The sequence below is a fragment of the Balearica regulorum genome, chromosome 6 (genome assembly GCF_011004875.1).
Source record: "Balearica regulorum gibbericeps isolate bBalReg1 chromosome 6, bBalReg1.pri, whole genome shotgun sequence".
In the NCBI taxonomy this organism is placed as follows: Eukaryota; Metazoa; Chordata; class Aves; order Gruiformes; family Gruidae; genus Balearica; species Balearica regulorum.
In genome coordinates, this window is record NC_046189.1 from 6,508,339 (window position 1) to 6,528,090 (window position 19,752).

The following is a 19,752-nucleotide window of genomic DNA, read 5'->3' on the forward strand; positions in this document are numbered from 1 at the left end:
ACATCAAAACCACTTGGAAACCTTTGCTACACGTGACTGAAGAAGTCACAGTAACAGAAAGCAGACGTCACCAAGATCAAACTTGGTTAACATGAATGCATGTACTTAAGCAGTCAACAGCGCGCCATCGCTTTTAATGGCTGCAGGGTAAAGCCCACGTTGTCATAGTACTTTTGCTGCAACTTTATATAGAAACTACAGAAATATGTATAGGTTTGACAGGAAGATTTATTGCATATTAGAATATAAAAATGTCTGCATTGTACAATCTGAGTTCACCAGTCTGGCAGCAAGCATAACAATAAAGTGGAAATACAAGCTTTGTCAGTAACAGCATAGCTCTTACAGGTGTGGCAAAATTAAACGAAGGGAAGAATTAGGCTAACAATTCTTTTTAAAAACATGCAACTATTTGCTTGATGATTTATTAATGATTAACATTTACACAGCTTTCTATATTTATTCCAAAAGTACGAGTTATGGGGAAGTTTCAAACAGCACTTCAGATTTGGCTTGAGCTCAGCTCTGGTCCTTTTAAAGTCAACCTTCTGTTCACTTCAGGGTTTAATTCACTATGGGGCTTTCAGACAGTAATGAAAGCGTTGTTTGAGAAGCTTCAAAACAACAATCACCAAGTAGCTCCGTATATATCAACTCCACCTGGGGTTCAATGAAGTACGTAAAGAGTATGCATACTTTGCTAGCATTGCTACTTTAAACATGTAACAGTTTACTACTGCAGAGCAGACTGTATTGCCACCTACATCTTTGCGAGACTCCTAACGTACATTTCTGTAGAAGTATTTCTATACCTTGATTTTCTTTCCTGCCTGCATTTTATTCCTTGGTTTAACGTCTTCTGACTTAGAGATTATTCAAAACTCCATGAGCAGGAGTTTCAGCGAAACCGCAGCTGTCAGGAGCTGCGGTCTCCACAAGTGATCCAGCACTGCCCGCTGCATGACTTCTGCCCGTTTGGCCAACAGAAGCCAAGAAGCAATTTTGACAGACTAATTTCATTCAGTATTTCCTTTTCACGTAGAAACAATTCAAAACACAAAGCCAAACTGTTATTTCAACCAACCAGAATTTTTAAGCTGTCATCATAATCCGAATTATTTGGGTCATGCCATAGTATTTATTTGTTAATAATACATAAATATTTATTGCATTTTTAAACCTGCATGTAAAGGCACACAAGCTGAACACTTTACGATACTAAGGCTATACTATGGTTTAAATCACCTGTAAAAATAATAAATAGCATCAGAGTTGCCTTTATCTGACAGACTTTTATCTGAAGAAGCAACAGGTTCAAAAGACCTATCATCCTCACTAAATCAAGCTGACAGATTCCCTATGTTTTAATCTATAATTTTCTTAATGAAGCCAAACCTTTTTCATTATTTAATCCGTCATGAAGCCAACAGGTCTGCAATTTCCCATGTTCTCTTTTCTTCTTCTCTTTAAAGGTATTTGGGCATTATTTTAATCTATTCTCTCATAACACGCAAGTTGATGCACATGCCAGATCCTTGTTCAATTTTGTGCATGTGCCTAAGTCCTTCTGGCCGAGGTTGTATACAACACACAGCAGTTGCTCAGAGGTACTAGGCCTTGGGGCTTACAAGAACATGAACATTGGATAGGGAGGACGTAAGAGGCATGCAAAGCCAGTTTGAAACAGATGATGAATACTATAGCAGCTATTCTCTCACGTGCTGCAGAAACCTGCCAGTTTGAGAACGCATGAGCACTTCTGCTCATACTGGAGGGACAAGCATGATGACCCTGCTCCAGAACTTCTACTCTGACACTATGTGAAGGAGCCTTAATGAGTAGAAAAGCAGGTTGTTACCAACATTTGAGAGCTAGCTTTCTCAGGGGGTCCCAGGTCCATGACTAACTGGTAGTGCTTAACTGGCAAACCAAATGTCAGCCTGGTGGCTATGGAAGTTTGTGACAGCAGGAAGAAAATTAGTTATGTGTGAGCTATCAGCACGGCTAAACACAATGAGCTTAGAAAGTATTGGTGGGCTAAGATTTGCCTTGCTTCAACCTGAAGCACTGATTACTTTTAGAACAGAGATGGAATCAAGATGGTAGGTTAGATCCTATTGTATGCATGCAGAGTTAGAATTACAGTTAACTCTTGCAGAAACCATTGAACAAATAGATTAAAGAGTTTTCTTGCTGGTTATCAAACAGAGCTTTGGAGGGCTGTCAGAATGAGTCACCCAACTAAATTAAGGTCTTGAACTACTATGGGTGCAGACCTGGAGTTAAGTTTCTAGGCAGGGGTTACATCACCAGCTTTAAAAACATCCTGGTAAAAACTGAAATCAGAAAGGGTGCTGGATTAGGAGTCCACCTAGATTAGATAAGGCATTTTATTTGCTGTTTCCTTACAGGCTGAAGAGTCAAGAAGAACCAGCAGTGATCTCCAAGATGTCTGAGGCCACTAAATAGAGACAGAATGCCTAATGGGCTTGCAGATCTTTACCATAAAGATGAGTTAGCCTATGCTAACAGCCCACTGACTGGAATAAATCACGAGTGATCGGTTTGCAAAGAATGATCTCTGTCCTCTTTGAAACTGGATGTGGTCATAGAGTTGTGCATTGACACTGGAATACAGATGCTAGCTAGTCAAACAGGACCCATTGAGGTGGTCCTGCACACAGAAAGATTGTGGGGCTTCTGTTAACCCCACATTTTTCAGTATCTTCACTTACCTACAGAGCGTTCTTCAACAGGCACGTTCAAGCTCACGTGCTCTGACCTACATTCTTTTGCCTCTGTTTACACTTCTCCTGTCCCAGATAAATGGGGTAGCACCAGGGACTAATATGTGGCTACAGTTATAAATGTACAAAAATAACCTATTGGACATTTCTTTGTCTCCTCCCTTACCCTGATTAGAATCCAGGGGAATAGCACACACCTCTTTAAATACTATAGCTTTTACAGACCATCCAGCAAAGACTAAGAAAGAAGCCCTCTGCCTTAAACTTACCCTGCATTTAGGGGAAGAAAATTTTAGCCAAGGAACACCCAAAGAAAGAAGGGTTTTCTCCCACTGTTTCTAGGAATCACATTTACCAGTCAGTGGAAATCTTGAATGCTGATTATAGTAAATACTAAGCTAGAATGTTCCTTTTAAAAGTTTGGAGGTTTACATATGACAGAATAGTCCAACTCTAGCTTTTATAGATAAAAGTCTGTGGAGAAAAGCACACTAGTGGAGAAGGATGACAAGCATCACTCAAACTGTCACACCAGTGAGCTACAATCAGACTGGGGAAAAAGCCTGAAAAACTACTAGTTATCTTCCACATGCCCATCTAATGTTTTCTCCATTTGACAAAAAAAAAAAAAATAGGAGTCATTTGAGGGTATAAAACCCCCCAGTTTAAGTTGTATATTTCTGTGCTGTGTGAAAACAGAAATGGAAATAATACTGTGATAGATGTGATAAAAGTCTATCTCCAGTATGCAGTGTGAATCCCTATGTGTAGAGAAGGGTAGCAGGACAGGATAAGGCTGTGAACACTGAGGAGTGCTCATACTTCAAATAATTGTAGCTCAGAACTAAAATTCAGTGGTTAAGATTGCTACAATAAGAATTATACATGGTCATCACTCCAAGTTTACATTACTAAAAAAAACCAGACAGGATGACTCTGCATGTTAACATTTGCCATTCAAATAGCCTAGTTTGTTGAGCTGCTCTTTGAAATAAGATGCAGAAAATTCTGCTTATGAGTAAACCAGGTATGGTAATTTTACTACAGGGAGCATAAGTACTTTGAAAGTACTTATTTCCGAATGGTTTGTTCTCTAAGGAAACACTGCATGATTACCTTCACTGAATTAGAGGACTAGATATCAAAGAATCTGCTTGTATAGATTAGTTGAACAACTAATAATTTGTGTATTTTAAAATATTTTTTCATTTTAAGTAATACTTAAGAGTTATAAAGCAGAACATGAAATACAATTTTAAGGATGTCTAAAAGGTGATAAAATCATTAAGGATAAGACCCATACCAATTATTCCTAGCAGATCTCCTTAGACAGGTTAGTTCTACTTCATTTAGAGCTTTTCACATACATTTCTTCGGTGATAAAATTTTCAGGGTTTTTTGTTGTTGTTGTAGTGTTTAGGGGTTTTTAATTTTATTATTTTTTAAAGGATGTTCCCCTAAATACCTTTTAACATGTTTGAAAAAGGTTTGGCTTTAGGTATAACTCATTCTATCTTCCTTTTGGTTTTGTTTTCCCTGCAATATTTTGTGACATTGATAATGAAACTGTTAATGATCTAGCATGTGCTACTCAAAAATAATCATCTCTAATCCAGGAAAATCTTTTCCCTTCATAGATAGCGCTCATGTCAGAAATAGCCTCTTGTTCAACTTGCTGAATTATGTTCTAGTAACAAGGGATGGCATTAGCAAACCAGCATCAGAGACTTCATCTGCTTGAATTAATGAAGCTCATTGTTTAGGGTTGGACAGAAAACAGCCTTTCCATCTTATGAAAAATGGTGATTTTTTTTTTAAATTAAGGTGAAGCCAAGAACTCTCAGTGCTGCTCAAGTCATCATTGACTGGTACTCTAAATACTGAGTAGCCTTTTTGGTAGGACACTTGTCCTGACAGTCAAACTTGAATGGAAATGTTTCACATGCAAGGACAATGTTATTCAGTAAACTTTCAGTAATTTTGAAATGTGGTTAAAACATGTGGGGGGAAAGCAAAGTGCTGGTCATGACTTGTTTTGACAAGATAGGAAGATTTCTTGCCTTTGGGACTAATTAAGATGTTATCAAACTTCTAAATTAATTACATCAAATGTATTCATATTGACATCCAAATTTGTCATTTTCTACCATTAGTCTATGCATAATTACACTTTTTTTCTGAAGTAAATCAGAAAATATTGCTACATCATCTTGAACTTAATCTACATGTAAAAAGAATTCCATATAAAAAATCAAATAGTTATTTTTATAAGCAAACAGAATGGAAGCTTTTGGCCTCTTTGAAAGTAATGTTTAGATAAAATAAAGTTAGAAGTAACTTTTGAGTTGAAGCAAAAGGGTTCTGTACTTTCTCCTCACTGAAATATTCAAAGGGAAGACAGTTAAAAACCCCTGACCTTCCAGTCTGTCTGCTTATTGAAGAATAAAAGAAAAGTATTAAACACTAAGAGACAATTTAGGTCAATCTGGGTCATTCTTTGACTCTGCAGTATACCAAAACCAATTAGTTTTTAAGAGTGACTGTGCACCTATGTGTATATTCTAGGATGTCACCTTTTTCTAGAAATGTCTTTCCTTTAAGTTATCAGTTTTCTTCTTGTTTTTGAAGCCCTTGTTTTCAAATACTTTCAGCTATCCCCCAAATATTCACAGGCACATCTATCTTGGTCCTCACAACAAAAACGCATCCCAGCAGTATCACTGTTTTTGCTGACACATGCAGTATCACATCAAAAACTTAGTTACAATGGTATATTCCATCAACACTATTGACTAGTTAGGCTTTACTCTGTCACCTGCAATTTGTATTCTCTTGTATATTCTCACAGATATGGCCTCCGGGGTCAGGGACTTCATGTAATTAAAGTATGAAGTGATTTTATGGAATGTTTAAACTTTCTAATCCTAAACTTACTCATTTTTATTATGTGTTTATTTTCTTTCTGGTCAAGTGAACAAGAACTTAGACCAAAAGCCCATCCAGCTAAGTATCCCATCTCTACCCCATGGCCAAAGAACAGAGCACTAACAAAGAGTATCAGAACACACTAAGCACGTACCACCGCTTCTGCGGAATACACTCCCAGACTCCAACAGGTTGTGGCTTGGGGACATTGTGAGCCAGATCTACTTCTCTACGACCATGCCCATCACCTTCTGAACCCATGCAAACTTTCAGGATTCTGTAGCAAAGGCTCACTTAGCTTTACTGTGTCTTGTGTACAGCAATTAAAAAAATAATGTAGGCCAGCTCCTGCCTCAATATATTTGTATTTTGAGAGGGAAAAGCAAGTTAGATGTCTCCTTGTTAGTGGGACGGAAGTTATTAGGAAGCTCTGGGCTGGGTGGATCAAGCTATAGACATAGAATGAGATAGGGCAGAGAGCATCATTTTCCTTCTCTGCCTGCAGGGAACTTCTTCCCACACACAAGCATGCAAGCACAAGGCAATATTAGCAATATGCTAAGGCAAGAAAAAGGCATGCAGAGAAACTGTTTGGTTTTTTTTTTTTTTTTTCAGGAAGTGAGATGCTATGCTTATGCATGTTCCCTTTCACCTTAACCCCTACTTACAGAAGGCATCTCTTCATGGTAAACAGTAAGAATAAGTCCTACTTCCATGTCTGATTAAGCTAATCTACCAAATAATTCTCCTACTGTATTTGGTTTGTGATCCTGACTAGAAGCTATAATGGTTTCCTTCTTGAACTCTGTGAAGCTAGAAAAACTTGCTACACATCCTGGTACAAATTGTAATATTACTATTTTATTATGCTTGTGGAAGCTACACATAGGCAAAAGCTACACATAAGATGCTACAAGAAGTCTGAGATAAATTTTGATTTTACCTTCTTTAATTGTAACTTGCCAGGCTGTAGGCTTGGTCTTTGCTGCAAGAGAAACTTTTGTTCTAAAGTAGTTCTCATGTCTTTGACCACTGAAATAAACCTGTAGAGAAACAGGAAAGTTGGGAGACAGATTAATTGCATTTATGCAGACGTAGGCTGCTACAAGCTGAGGTGCAGAATGGAAATTGCTCTTTTGAGTGTTCTGATAAAAAAAACAAAAACAATCTTGAGTAGTCATAACAGTCAGCCATTAAAAAAATAATTTTACCTTTTATTTCACCCCTGCCCCTTAAAATGCAGAAAAACCCCCATGCTTTGGGTTTCAAAGGATGTGAAAACATTACAGAAACTCACCTAAGTTAACATTATCTCTCTCGAAAAGCTCAGATTTTCTCTTCTCTTTTTGAAGGTCCTGACCCTTACACGTTCTTTTCATGCCTTACTGCAGAGGTATTCTTGAAATAACACACAAATGGTGAAGACCAACTGCCTTGGTGACTGATGGGCTGCGCTAACTGTATAGTTAACCATCACTCCTTTGCAGAGCAGCTAGCCTGGATGGAAGGTGTTTTGTTTGTGTACATTTTTGCTACTATGGTCACATTTTTGTAGTCTCTTAATAGACTGTTCCTTTCCCCGATTAACTTTGTGTCTCTACGACAGAGCTGACATACCTGGTTTTACACCAAGGTTCATGAACACACGAACATCTTCACTCATACATGACTGCACTGAAGCAAGGTGAAATGCTCCTGAAGAAGAAACATGAGGACAAATGGGAGTAGAATTCAAATCCTACTCATGTAACACAGACATGGGTTGTGCTAGATCTTCCTTACACCAACAGGTCCCCAGGAATACTCCCTATGGCTATTAAACATGTCAGCTTTGCCTTCTACCCTATTCCTCAGCACTCATTATTCAGTATAATCCATGACACTACAAAAATATACATCTGTAGATCAGTGAATCAGCCTGCTCATTTGCATGGATTGCTCACAAAGCACGGTGGAAGCAGAGAGGAATGCCCTGATAAGTGTTTATAGGGCTGTGCCTTTGGTCACGGGCATGGCTTTGCTTCTGGGGAAGTTTCCCTGCAGCAATCTGAGGAGATACACCAGTGGAAACACGACTGCCCAGCTGCATAAAAACCAGCAAACAATACTGCTTGAAATAAATCAATAAAATAAAGAGAAGCTGCCTACCCTTCAGGTCAGGGATAGAAGGTAGTGTCTGAAGGAGGTCCACAGACTTACCTATGTTATTAGGAGCAACCCCACAGCCTCTAATTATTCACAGTCTTTTGCAACATGGACTCTGCTTTCATATGCATGTTGACAAAGTCACATCACCAACTCAGTCTCCCAGGCTACAGACACAAAGACTTGAGGAACTGGCTCTATTTCCAGGCTGGACCAACACGCATCCTTTGCTCTCACCTGAGGAAACACTACATAGGTAAAGCTGGTCAAAAATGATGTAGCATCCATTAGAAGCACAGCTTTAATGCATGGTTTGATTTGTATGTTAAAGGGCTATAAGAAGAGAGGATATGTAAATGTGTGCTTAGGATATTACTACCCCTTATAACAGGAAACCCTCCGCAGCAGTAAACGTGCACCACAATTATGTAGAACCAGAGCACAAAAAAATTTCAGGATGACTCCCACCACCTCTGTCCTCACCCCATTCCCACTCACAAGTAACTGCACATTGTTTACCCAATCATGTCTAGTGCTTCTACCGCCTTACAAACTGGCAGAGCCAGAAATCCAGAAACAAACTAACACCTTACACTGAAGCTTGGCTCGCTAACAATCAGGTCACAGTATGTGTAACTGCAGCAATATGTGTGGGAATGCCCTGTCAACTTTCTGTTTTGATAACTTTCTGTACACAGCCTTCAGCATGGTCCTGCTTCCCATAACTTCCCCACTTGGACCAACTACTACTGCAACACTTATTTTAAAATGCCATATACTTAACAATCTGCCCCTACCTTCACCCCTTCTTCCTGCCATCCTAGAAGAAAAAAACCCTACAATAACTGGCAAACTTACAGTTTCTTAGGCTTATATGACTCACCTCAGCAGTGTAGTGATGTCACTACACAAAACTGAGAATCCTTGTGGACTTTTCACTCTTCACTATATTCGGTTACAGACACATGCCAAAGCAAACGCCTCTGAAAGGAAAAGTGGGTTTTTCCCCCCCTCTAGCATGTTGTGCTCCAGCCATCCTCCCATGTCGCATCTTGCCCTGTTGCTTGGGGTGTGAACGACCATGAGCTTGTGCCTCCAAACTGCTCGCTTCTTCAGAAACAGGAAAGACAACAGGAATAGGCATCATGTCAACAACTTTGCAGAAACTGAGACTCTGCGTCAGGTAAGGGCCTCCAGGCTGTGTGGGGCACACCATGCTGGAGCATAGGAGGCAGACAAGTCCTAGCTACAAACGCTTGTATGTGCATTGGCACAAGTGGTGGTGAAATAGTTACTATGCCGGGGGCTAGTCCTGCCTAAGTACGGACAGGAGCTGCCTCTCCCAAGGGGTCCAAGTACCACGGACAGCTTTGATGAGAGCCTAACATATATAGTGCGATTTAAGCTTTAAGCTATTCTTTACACTTGTTTCAAATATGAGATCATCTTTCTTGAATACAGTCATCCCCAAATAGCACATGCACTTCAGAAAAGCCTTACTAGAACTTTATACAATAGCATTATTATTTCCCACTCCCTGTTTTAAATACCTCCTGATGTATTCTAATGGTCACGCTCGCCTTTCTCATCACCACACTACGTTCATGATTCACAGTCATCCTGTGACCAACTGGTACACACAGTTATTTTCAACTTCTCAGTTATTTTCAACTAATGAATGTACAATCTGCAGCAGAGGCTTGTATTATTAGTTAGAAAAATGGGGCAAAAATCAGCTAATATCTTATTCCTCAAAGTCATCTGTTTATTTCAGTTTGAAATGTGATGTAATTAGTGTGCTAATTAGGGTTTGATTCTCTGCTTCAGTTACATTACTGACATAAGCAATCGACTCAATCTTGGGTGCATTTTACAATCAAGTTCAAACCTCTAAGATATGCATTCTTCAGAGTGCAAGGCTGGTTTCTCAAAGTCAGCTATCTGGAATGTCTGGTTATCATTTCTCTGATAGAAGCTAGCTCTCTTGCATTGATAAGTCCGGGCAGTGCCTAGACCAAAATGACTACTGGAGGGAAACATATACATCAGAGATGATGTATTGTCTTATGAGCTGTCTGAATAGATACAAGCTGCTTTCTGTAATAGTTAGTGTCTATGTTACACATTTTTTAGTTTATACCCACTAGAGCAGGTTCTACTGAGTTTCTTGACAGACAAAACCAGAAGAACCATGAACTTAAAAATGACTTAGAACTCCACTGCATTTGCATTGGTAGGTAGCTTATTCAAAACCTGAAGATCCAGCAATACCATAAATGCATTCAACCAGTGGAGACAGCACCCAGCTCCTGCCGTATCTTTAGAGAAGTCTTCTGCCCTCAGCAAAGCGTGCACAACGAAGTGTTCACCTATGAACTGAGATCCCAATTTTAAACTCTAATCTCACAATGATCTTCTATCTTGTAATGGAGATTATGTTTGAACAATTTGACAGCAGCATGTAAATGCAAGCATCACAAAAAATAGCGTCTGAACATTCAGGTTAGATCTAATGCTTATATGGACACACTAATTAAATAATAACATACTATTTCTGCATATAATCATCTGCAAAATATTTGTATTTCAGAGCATTAGTAGAGATTTAATGTCCAGTAGTGACCCCTGGTGTTTAAGGTAGTTATAACAACAATAAACATTCTTAGTAGAAAATGACTATTACTTGGGAATCAGCCGCCTTTCTGCGCCACACATATTGCAGACTCTTCCTCAGAGGTTAAGGAAGAACGTGTAGTTGTATGAAGTTTAACTGTAAGTATCTTACAGATCTGTCACAGCTCAGCCTTACAAACGCTTATGCAACATGCCCCATACTTGTACAGGGCAGAAGTTGGTTACAAAGCACACCCTACAGCCTCGCTACTCTAACAGCAGGCTTCTGGGTCTGGACTGCAAGCAAATTTTGCTCAGGCCTTGGCAAATTTCTTAACACGTGAGACTCTCTGCATTCTTGCGGGGTACCCTACTGTTCTTGGCCTTTCACAGAGGCAGCTGCAGCAAGCCAATGCAGCTTGAAAAGCAGTCATGAAATACTGTGCAATTGCTGGCTTAACCCCCAGATCTAGAGCTCTCCATTGCTTTCTTCTGATCAATTGCATCAAAATTATTGATTGGACCTTAAAAATGAATCAACTTCTACATTGCTATTGTTTTAAGTTAACTATGAGCCACAGTACACTTTCAGAGAAGCTACTGAATACACATCTACCATGGAGAATGCTACAGAACCTCCTACTTGTATTTAAAATTTAATTTTTGTTACAGAAAGTGACTGCTGAGAATTATATTTTGTCCTGGAACCTTCTGTTTGGCACCTTTGTTACCTTGATCTCTGATCCAGCACAGATCTCTGTTCTGCTCCTTTCCCTATCATAAGCATCTTTATCTTCCTGGTTTAGACTCTTGCTTTCCCAGACAGTGTGTGGGGTTTTCCACCTTTTTCAGACAAACTTGATTTTATGTCTTATTCCTGTCAGAAGATTGCCTCTGTCATTCCTAGGGAAAAACAAACACTTATGCTCTTGCAGTTCCTAACAGCATTCTCTGTTTCTTGAATTGACAAGGCATTTGTAGAGCTCTTTGTCTAGAACTAAGTTACTTTTGTTCTGTACTGCATTCTAGGGAACTACCAGTAAGATCTTTTCAGAGTCATTGTATCCTGCCAGCATAGGTTAGAGGAATACCATAACAGCAGAAAGGAAGTACTGCAGTAATACATCCTTATTCTACAAACCAGCACAGAAGATTATTAAAAAACTGAAATGTATTTCTGGCACAATTTAACAGTATTGCCATTTAACTTCACAAACAAAACCATCATATACTTATGTACTAGCTGCATAACACTATTAGGAGTACTCTATAGAGAATGCATGAAAACATGGACATAGGACAAAAGACAGCCTCACACTTGCTTCCTTTTTCTTCCTATTTTGCCTCTTTGGTAATAAGAAATAAATAGATTTTGTTTAGCCTTTGGTCACTAGCCCAATGACTCAGAGAAAAAACCCATATGTAATTCTAACATTTTCCATTGTATTGCTTACAGCATTTTCCCATCCTTCCCACAAAACAGGTCACGGTTACAGCCAGCCAGGCTTTGCTGCCTGATTTGCTGTTTGAAACGGGAACAATTACATTGACAACAGGCAGTTTCAGTCGAAAGGCTGCTTTGCTTACACTTGCTCCAGTCTTCACTAGCAGACCAAAAAGAAGACCCTCAAAAAAAAAAAAAAATCCCCAAACACCAAGATTTTAGGTGCTGCCAAACCCTCTCCTAGGCTGTGAACACTGAAGAAGCCGCTCTGGGAAATCACCCGTGACCGCCCCACGGGCCGCTGTGGGGACCGAGCAGCCCTCACAGACGCGCCGCCACAGCCGCCTCAGGGCGCAGGGCAACCTTTAAAGCGACTGCGCGCCGAGGCACCGCCCCCGCGGGGCCGGCGGCCAATGGCGGGAGGCCTGGCGCAGCGGCCGGAGGAAGGCGAGGGGCGGGCGGCAGTCGCGGGGCGAGCGGCGGTGTCCGGGCCATGCACTCCCTCACCCAGGAGATCCGCGGCTTCTCCAGGGCCAACCTGCGGAAGCAGCGCACACGCGTGACGACGCTGACGGGCAGGAGGATCATCGAGACGTGGCGCGGCGCCTGCCTGCAGGTAGAGGAGGAGGAGGAGGCGGCGGCGCCCGGCGGCGGCTACGTGCAGGACCTCAGCGCCGACCTCCAGGTCGGCGTCGTGAAGCCCTGGCTGCTGCTGGGTGAGTGGGGCCGGCGGGCGGCGGGAGGCCCCGGGGCGGGCGGTGGCCGTGTGCCGTGTGCCGCCTCGCCGCCGGGAACGCGAGAGGCCGCGGTTGGTCCCGCAGGGGAAGCGGTTGCGGGGGCGGGGAGGGGGGGGGGAAGCGGGTCCCGGAGCCTCCCGCGGCGGCAGAGCTGCCGTGGCAACCGGCTGGCTTTCCCCTCAGGGTCGCAGGATGCTGCTCACGACCTGGAGACGTTGAGAAAGTATAAGGTAACGTTACACGGCAATAAAAACGCGTCTTGCGTAGCGCTTGCTGGTGGCTTTCTTTTTTAAGTTAAAAAGGCTGAAGTACTCTCGAGTAACTTTACGAAAAATTATATGACGTTTGCATTTTTAAAAGGCTGCTCCATGGATGCCTGCGAGCTTCGCAAGAAGCCGAAACACCGTGCTGCAAGACTCACGGTTGTTGAGAGGCGTTGCGTGGAAGGGGCTGCTGCGTTGTTGCCGTACGCGTTTCAGTCTCAGGCGCTAAGCTGCGCTCCCTTGCCTTACGGGGACCGGTGAAACGAGAAAAACAGAGCAGCAGCTCTAAGTCTGTCCCAAACTTTGGTCTTTTTACTCTTCTCTGTTACAGTAATGGGGTGATAAGGCCTTCGGACAGTGGTGCTTCTGCAGGACAGGGAGTGCACCAGTCTGGCATCTGGTGCCATCTAAATGTCACTGCACTGTAAGTTAAAATAACCCACGACCTGGCCGTAGCCTGAAGAGAGCAAAGATGGCAGGAGGCCAGACGTGGTCTCGCCTGCTGCCACGGGCAGGTATAGTTTTACTCTGAAATCCTTCTGCTCCAGTAAATGGCACCGGTAACTCGGTAGAAGGAACGTTAAGCTGATGGGTTAGGGCAGGCTTGAAATTTGGGGGATTGTCGGGTGGTCTGTGCTCTCGTTCCTGTTGCTTTCTCTTTTATTCTTTATCTGCTGAATTTCTGTTGAAAATCCTTACTTTAGTCTGTGTTTGGCTGAGCACAGATCTTTTCATTTCCTCTCAAAAAAAAAAAAGAAGAAGAAAACTGAAATTTATCACAGTATATTTTAACACGCAGTAAAATTTTGCTTGGAGAGTAGCACGCCGTAGACAGCATATGTATGCAGAACTGAACAATGCAGTTGTGTAAGTTACAATCCGTGTATACGTAAAGAATAATTCACCTTTGCTACTGCCTATTTTGCTTGCTCGCTTCAGAAAATGCCTTTTTTTTTTTCTTCTTTTTTTTTTTTTTTTTTTAAACTTAGGTTACTCATGTTCTAAATGTGGCCTACGGAGTCCAAAATGCCTTCCTCAATGACTTTATATACAAGACCATTTCTATTCTGGACCTCCCAGAAACTGACATTACTTCCTATTTCCCAGAATGTTTTGAGTTTATTGAGAAAGCCAAGATCCAGGTACAGTATATCAATAATTAATGCTACTTGTTATCCTGTTTCGATTAGTTATTACCCTGTGCTTTAGAGAAATGCTTAATACAGCCGGACCAGTGGCTGACTTTGGATAAAGAAATCCCATCGTAAGTCCAAGTCAGTACATCTGACAGACGGAAACTTTCTTACTTTCTATAATTTATCCATCAGGGATGTTGTTTTGGATTAGAAGAAAGCCTGCCAAGGCTTTGACAGATCTGTGTGCTTTGTCAGCAGCTGCCCACCATCCTGGTGCTTTTCCTTGATCATCCATTGAAGGTGCAGCATACTGAGCTCTGCGTCCACGTGCAGTTATGTACCAAGACTGTCAGAGAATGCGTTAGTAATCTTGGAGCCAGCCAGTGATTTAACTGCTAACAAAATCCTGAAAAGACATGACATAGGAAACAAGGTGAAGGGACTCCTTCTGGGGTCGCTTCGCAGACTTGAGTGTAACCAAGATCATCCCTGACTCATATTTGTTAAATTCAGACTTACTATATAATTTATGACGACCACTGCTTTCGTATCATAACTATGACATGACAACCAAACATTACCGCATGTTATTCCACCATATCTACCATATGCATTATTTACGTAGATTGGGATAAAAGAAGGTGATCTTGCCCCAGCTTTCTTTGTGTCACGCAACGTTCTTTCCTTCTCTCATTTATCATTTACAAGCTATGTGATACGCGTTGTCACTTAATGACCTTTTCAAGGTTTCTAGTTACAGTTCCCACTTCATTTCTAAATGAGACTTGTCATTCATAACTGCGTGGTGTTGCTTTCCGCCTCTGGTGTTTTACATTCCAGTTACTATTTTGTAAGCTAAGGAGCTTTCCTGAAAGCTTTTACAGCAATATTAATAGTTTTCTAATGGGAGAGTTGGGTGAAAGAGCAGGTCATTGGTGGAACAGATGTTCTCTAGGATCAGTTCACGAAGCATGTGATAGTAGTATGCGGAGACAGAGCTCTGGATGGTTTGAATCACTTTATTTGCTTTGTCTAAATAGTGTTAAAAGAGCGTATGATAAATCGTATCATGAAGTGCTCTTCTGCTTGAGTAATCACAAAGAGATACTACTGTTTCATCTCCTAACGTGGAGGAGGGAGAGATGCTCACTGGTGAGAGAGCATGATACATGAGAAATTATTACTAGAACGTGGTTAACTTAATGAAGGAGTATGAAAGTGCTTGAGTTTGGGAATGGAAGTAAAGCCTGCACTGTGCACTAAGTTGCTGCCAGCTGGTACTTGTAACAGGATTGGCTTTTCTAAAACTAACTGTTCCAGTCTGCAGGCACTGCATTACAAAGTCTGATACTGATCAGAGCTCACCTTTTCTTCTAGGCTCCAAATTGGCAGGAGATTTTCCATGACATGTTAGGTGACCCATGTCGGATCATACAGCTATGAATGAAGGATTTTTTTTTTTTTTAATCTTTCTGTTTAATATCTAATTATATAAAACCCTCTAAAATCTTGTTGTTCCAGGGAGGAAATCTTAGCTCATGCATGAACATCTCTCCTTATTTCTCCCTCCGTCCCTCTGAAAGAGAAAGCCCTGGCACCACTGCAAAGTAAAGTGGATCCCTAAGGAAATACGTTAGCCTGTGGCTCTTCACCAAAAGCTTTATGCTTCTTTTTCATTTCTTTCCTCAGTCAGGCTTTCTTACCTACTGTGTATAACCACTGTATAATCACCATTTCTCTTGATGGGAGGGGGTTCTTTTGCTTCTCCCTGTATAAAAAACAATAAAACACCCCCCTTGTTCTTGATTCTTAAGAGGTTCTTGCACGACCATGGACCATTTCTGGGCAGGCGAAGGTTAGACTATGAGGATCATAGCAGGGAGTTCTTAGTAAATAAAGATTAACTTCATACCTGCAGTCTGTTTTTCACTTTTCTTCTGTATTCGTATCTAATACAAATTCAGTTAAGAATTACATGCCAAATTTGTCTTTGTATAAAGAAACAACAGGGTTTAGCAAGGAAAGATAAATGTTCTCAGTATTAAATTTGATTTAATGTTACTGCCCATGCTCACTCATGATCAGTAGTTTTCAAGTCTATTCCGTGGATATCACTATATAATTTTTAGCAGTGTACAACAGAACAGTCGTTAAAAAAAACCTTAAAAGAAATGTGAAAGAGGAAAATAAAGCATGAACTCAAAGGAAAAAAAAAAAAATCACTTTCCTCACTTTTTACCCTCAGTGCCACTGCTAGATATTGATCTCAGTTATGGTACGTTATGTCTGAAAAAACTTCCATTAAACCAGTAAGAACTACTCCAGATCTACAGTGGATAAGCTTCAGCAATTGCTTCATTAGCAGTGGCATAAATATAATTTTTAACATCATCATTTTAATGTCATTTTTATAAAGGAGATAATGGATTTACAGATCACCACTGGCACTTCCTCAGTGAGTTGAAATACATGTACAAGTGTGCTTTACGCTCTGTGATCAGGAAACATGCTCCTGTGAATGGGAGAAAGAGAATGAAGATCACAATTTCCAGCAGACAATGCAAAGGGGATGTGATTTCTATCGCCAAAAAGGGTGGTATTGTGATTCATTGTGCTGGGATGCGGGAGCTTAGATTCAGTTCCTAGCTCTGCTGTAATCTTGTTGTGTTAACTTGATCAAGTCATTCTTCTAGTCTCAGCTTGGCATTTCTTCAACGAGGATAACGACACTAAATTTCATACCTCTTTGTCTTACTTAAACTGGAAGGGTTTTGGAGCAGGAACCATTTTCCGCTCTGTGCGTTGATTAACATACCGGATAATTGCAACTCCCAGGCCTGTAACGTAAGTCATCATGTTCCTGGAAAGGAACCCTGGTGGTTATAAGCTCTTTTTTTTTCCTCTGGGTAAAATGCCCGTTGAGTAATTTGTGCTTGTTAAGGGCAGATGGAGCAGGCTGTTTGTATCTAGAATATATTTGTTTAGCCTCAAATATCTGAGCACATTGTGTTGTGTTTCAGTATCTTTATTCAGCATGTGGAGATGCTAGGGTCTTTTTTTTGGTGAAAGTGGCATTTGGCAGACAGTTTGGACCGAGCTTTTTCCAGATCATAGTCTGACGTACAAACGTCACAACATCGCAAAGCCTGGGCGTTGCAAATGCTGCCTAAGCCACGCTGGCTTGTTTAGTTGTCTTTGTGTTAACTCACACTCTTTATTTCTTAACAAAACTTGCAGTTTCTTTTTAAAGAGTCATTCAGGTGTCTCACTGCTTTTACGGGAAATATGTAAGCAGGATAAACCCATTAATTTTAAATATAATTCAGGATGAGCCTGAATTTAACCCCCACAAGTCACATTTTTGAATTTACAGGAGGTTCAGTAGTTTAGGGTTTTGCACCTTTGTCCCCCAGTGAAAGGATCTGAGTTTGTCCTGGTTCTGGCAGCGTGCTGGGGAGGTAGAGATTTGTTGCGAATCACGCGATATCTTTTCTGATTTTTCTGTTCGTATGCATGATCCTGCTTACCCAGGATCTTCACTGAAGAACTCCAGACTACGCAAGAAGCGTGCGACTGAAACTACAAGATGTTCTAAAATCCGCCTCTGTGCCTAGCTGTTTGGTGCCTTGCTATGTTTTTAACCTGGTAACAAGATAGAGTCAGTTTCCTTTCCATATAGCAAATAAAAAGTATTCTAAAATTGGCACCCGATTAGATCAGATATCTTAGTATCCCAGATGTCTGTGACGTTGGTTTTTACGTGAGGGGGCTGCTGCAGGGTCTTGGGGAAACGGACAGCGGAACATTTTTTAGTTCTAAGGTATGAGTTAGGATTGAAGTATTTAGTAATTATAAAGTGGCTTTGGTGAGAAAAATATTTAATTTGGGGCATATTTATCTGTGTTTGGAGTTACTTATATGTGAAAATACTTGCTTTGAGCTTAGCAAGGATCTTTTAATAACTCTTATAGATTTGTATATAAGGTTTCTAATACTTGTTGCTATCTAGTTAATGAATATCCCAACTAACGTTTCCTTTGTTTCTTGAAGGATGGTGTGGTACTGGTCCACTGTAATGCAGGAGTCTCACGTGCAGCAGCAGTAGTCACCGGTTTTCTAATGAATTCAGAAAGACTGAGTTTTGCCAGAGCCTTTTCCTTGGTGAAAAATGCAAGGCCTGCAGCTTGTCCAAATCCTGGCTTCATGGAGCAGCTTCACAAGTACCAAGAACAGAATATAAAGGCAAATGGAAGCATAAACGATCACGACTGATCAAAAGGGAGAAGTGAAACAATCTGTTTTGACTGTACAGTAATGGATGTTGGATGTACTTTAATCTGTCATTTTGCAGTCCCCTTTCACATGTGCATTTTGACATCTCTCTATACACAGCTTTTTGCCGTGTCCCGCCCCCGCCCTTGACTCCCTTTTTTCCGTATGTAGTGTAAAGGCCAAATGGTATTCCACTGACTTCAGAGATTATTCTGCCCAAGAATGAGCTCTTCGTAGAGCAGTAATAAAAAAGATAAAGTTATATTTTCCTTGCAATATTAAAAACCCCCAATTTTTTATTGAACTATGAGAGAATGCAGGCAGTAGAGAAAGGAAATAACTGAGATAAGTTGCCCTGTTTACTTTAATACTAAACCAAATCTTTATGGATTCTAGTTGGTCATAAAATCTAGATAATAAAATGTTCACATAATAAAGTACCTTAATACTGGATTTTAAATTTATATTGCAACTAAAGAGGATTTTATTGAGTTTTGTGGGCTAGCCAGCCATTAAATATTTTCGGAAATTAAAACAGATGGTCTTTTGATGGAAGTAAAAACATGTAAGATGCTTTAATGCTTCACTTCTTTCTACTGTTTCTCATCGAGGAGTGAGTTGAAGGGCACTAACAATGTTTTCAAAGTGCTGGAATCAGGCTATCACAGGTTTTTTTGTAGATCATTTTGGTGGAGATATGGAAAATGTTCATAACAACTTATCTCTGACCCACTGCTACTGCCTTTTCTTTGCAGTCAGTCCTCAGTTGCCGTCCCCTTACTCCATTCCACATCATGTGTAAAGAGCAGACATCATAGGATAGGTAACTTTGACTCTCCTGACAGATCTCAGGCTGGAATAGCTTCAAGGTGGCATGTTTAACAAAATCTGTAAAAGATTTTAATAGTCACTTTTGTGGCCTTCATGCCAGTTCTAAATGGTTTGATATATTAATATAGAATAAAATGAGCACTGTGTTTGGATAAATCTTGTGCTGAAGTGATTTGAAAGGTTTGGTTTCAAGAACTGATAAGAGTATTCTCTCCTCATAGCCCTAGTTAGAACTGCAGCACGTCATTGCGTATGAACTACGCTCTGTCTAGTTTTCAATATTACTTGCTCATGCCAAATGCTACTGGAAGGTTTAGGTTACCCCCTGGCCTCTGACTGCGCTCTGTGCTCACCGTATCCCCATTTCCACGGCGGAGCCGGGCACTGCGCTGCCATTTTAGATGCGGACGGATGCGTGTGCTGTCAACCCCTGCCCTTTTCCCTGGTGAGTAAGCGTTGCCGCTTCATCTCGGCGGCGGGTTTATGAGTTCATAGCCCATAGAAATAATCCAGGACAAGCACCTGTAACGACAAATTCGGTTTTTAAGTTAGCGTGTGCAGTTGACGTTAGCTGACTCGTAGTGACTAACACAGCGGGGCCGTGAGGCGAGGACAGCCGGCGACACGCCGGCCCCTCTG

The 19,752-nt window shown here is 40.9% G+C and overlaps 1 protein-coding gene and 1 long non-coding RNA gene across 5 annotated transcripts; one reads left to right on the forward strand and one right to left on the reverse strand.

Moving 5' to 3' along the window:
- Positions 1–219: 219 nt before the first annotated feature.
- On the reverse strand, positions 220–12,179 carry LOC142602316 (uncharacterized). 4 transcript variants are annotated; one of them, XR_012836012.1, is made up of 5 exons: positions 12,109–12,179; positions 11,162–11,333; positions 7,290–8,065; positions 6,616–6,715; positions 220–660 (listed from the first exon to the last, which is right to left on the reverse strand). It is a non-coding gene; the product is annotated as an uncharacterized LOC142602316 (long non-coding RNA). The 4 variants fall into 4 exon arrangements; XR_012836013.1 differs by lacking the exon at positions 220–660 and adding an exon at positions 1,300–1,830; XR_012836014.1 differs by lacking the exon at positions 220–660 and having other exon boundaries at positions 4,043–6,715; positions 7,290–8,054.
- A 152-nt stretch (positions 12,180–12,331) lies between these two features.
- On the forward strand, positions 12,332–19,249 carry DUSP19 (dual specificity phosphatase 19). The gene is made up of 4 exons (XM_075756114.1): positions 12,332–12,590; positions 12,795–12,841; positions 13,864–14,016; positions 18,061–19,249. Exons 1-4 carry the CDS (start codon positions 12,368–12,370, stop codon positions 18,280–18,282), a joined length of 645 nt encoding a protein of 214 aa, XP_075612229.1. The 5' UTR covers positions 12,332–12,367; the 3' UTR covers positions 18,283–19,249.
- Positions 19,250–19,752: the final 503 nt, after the last annotated feature.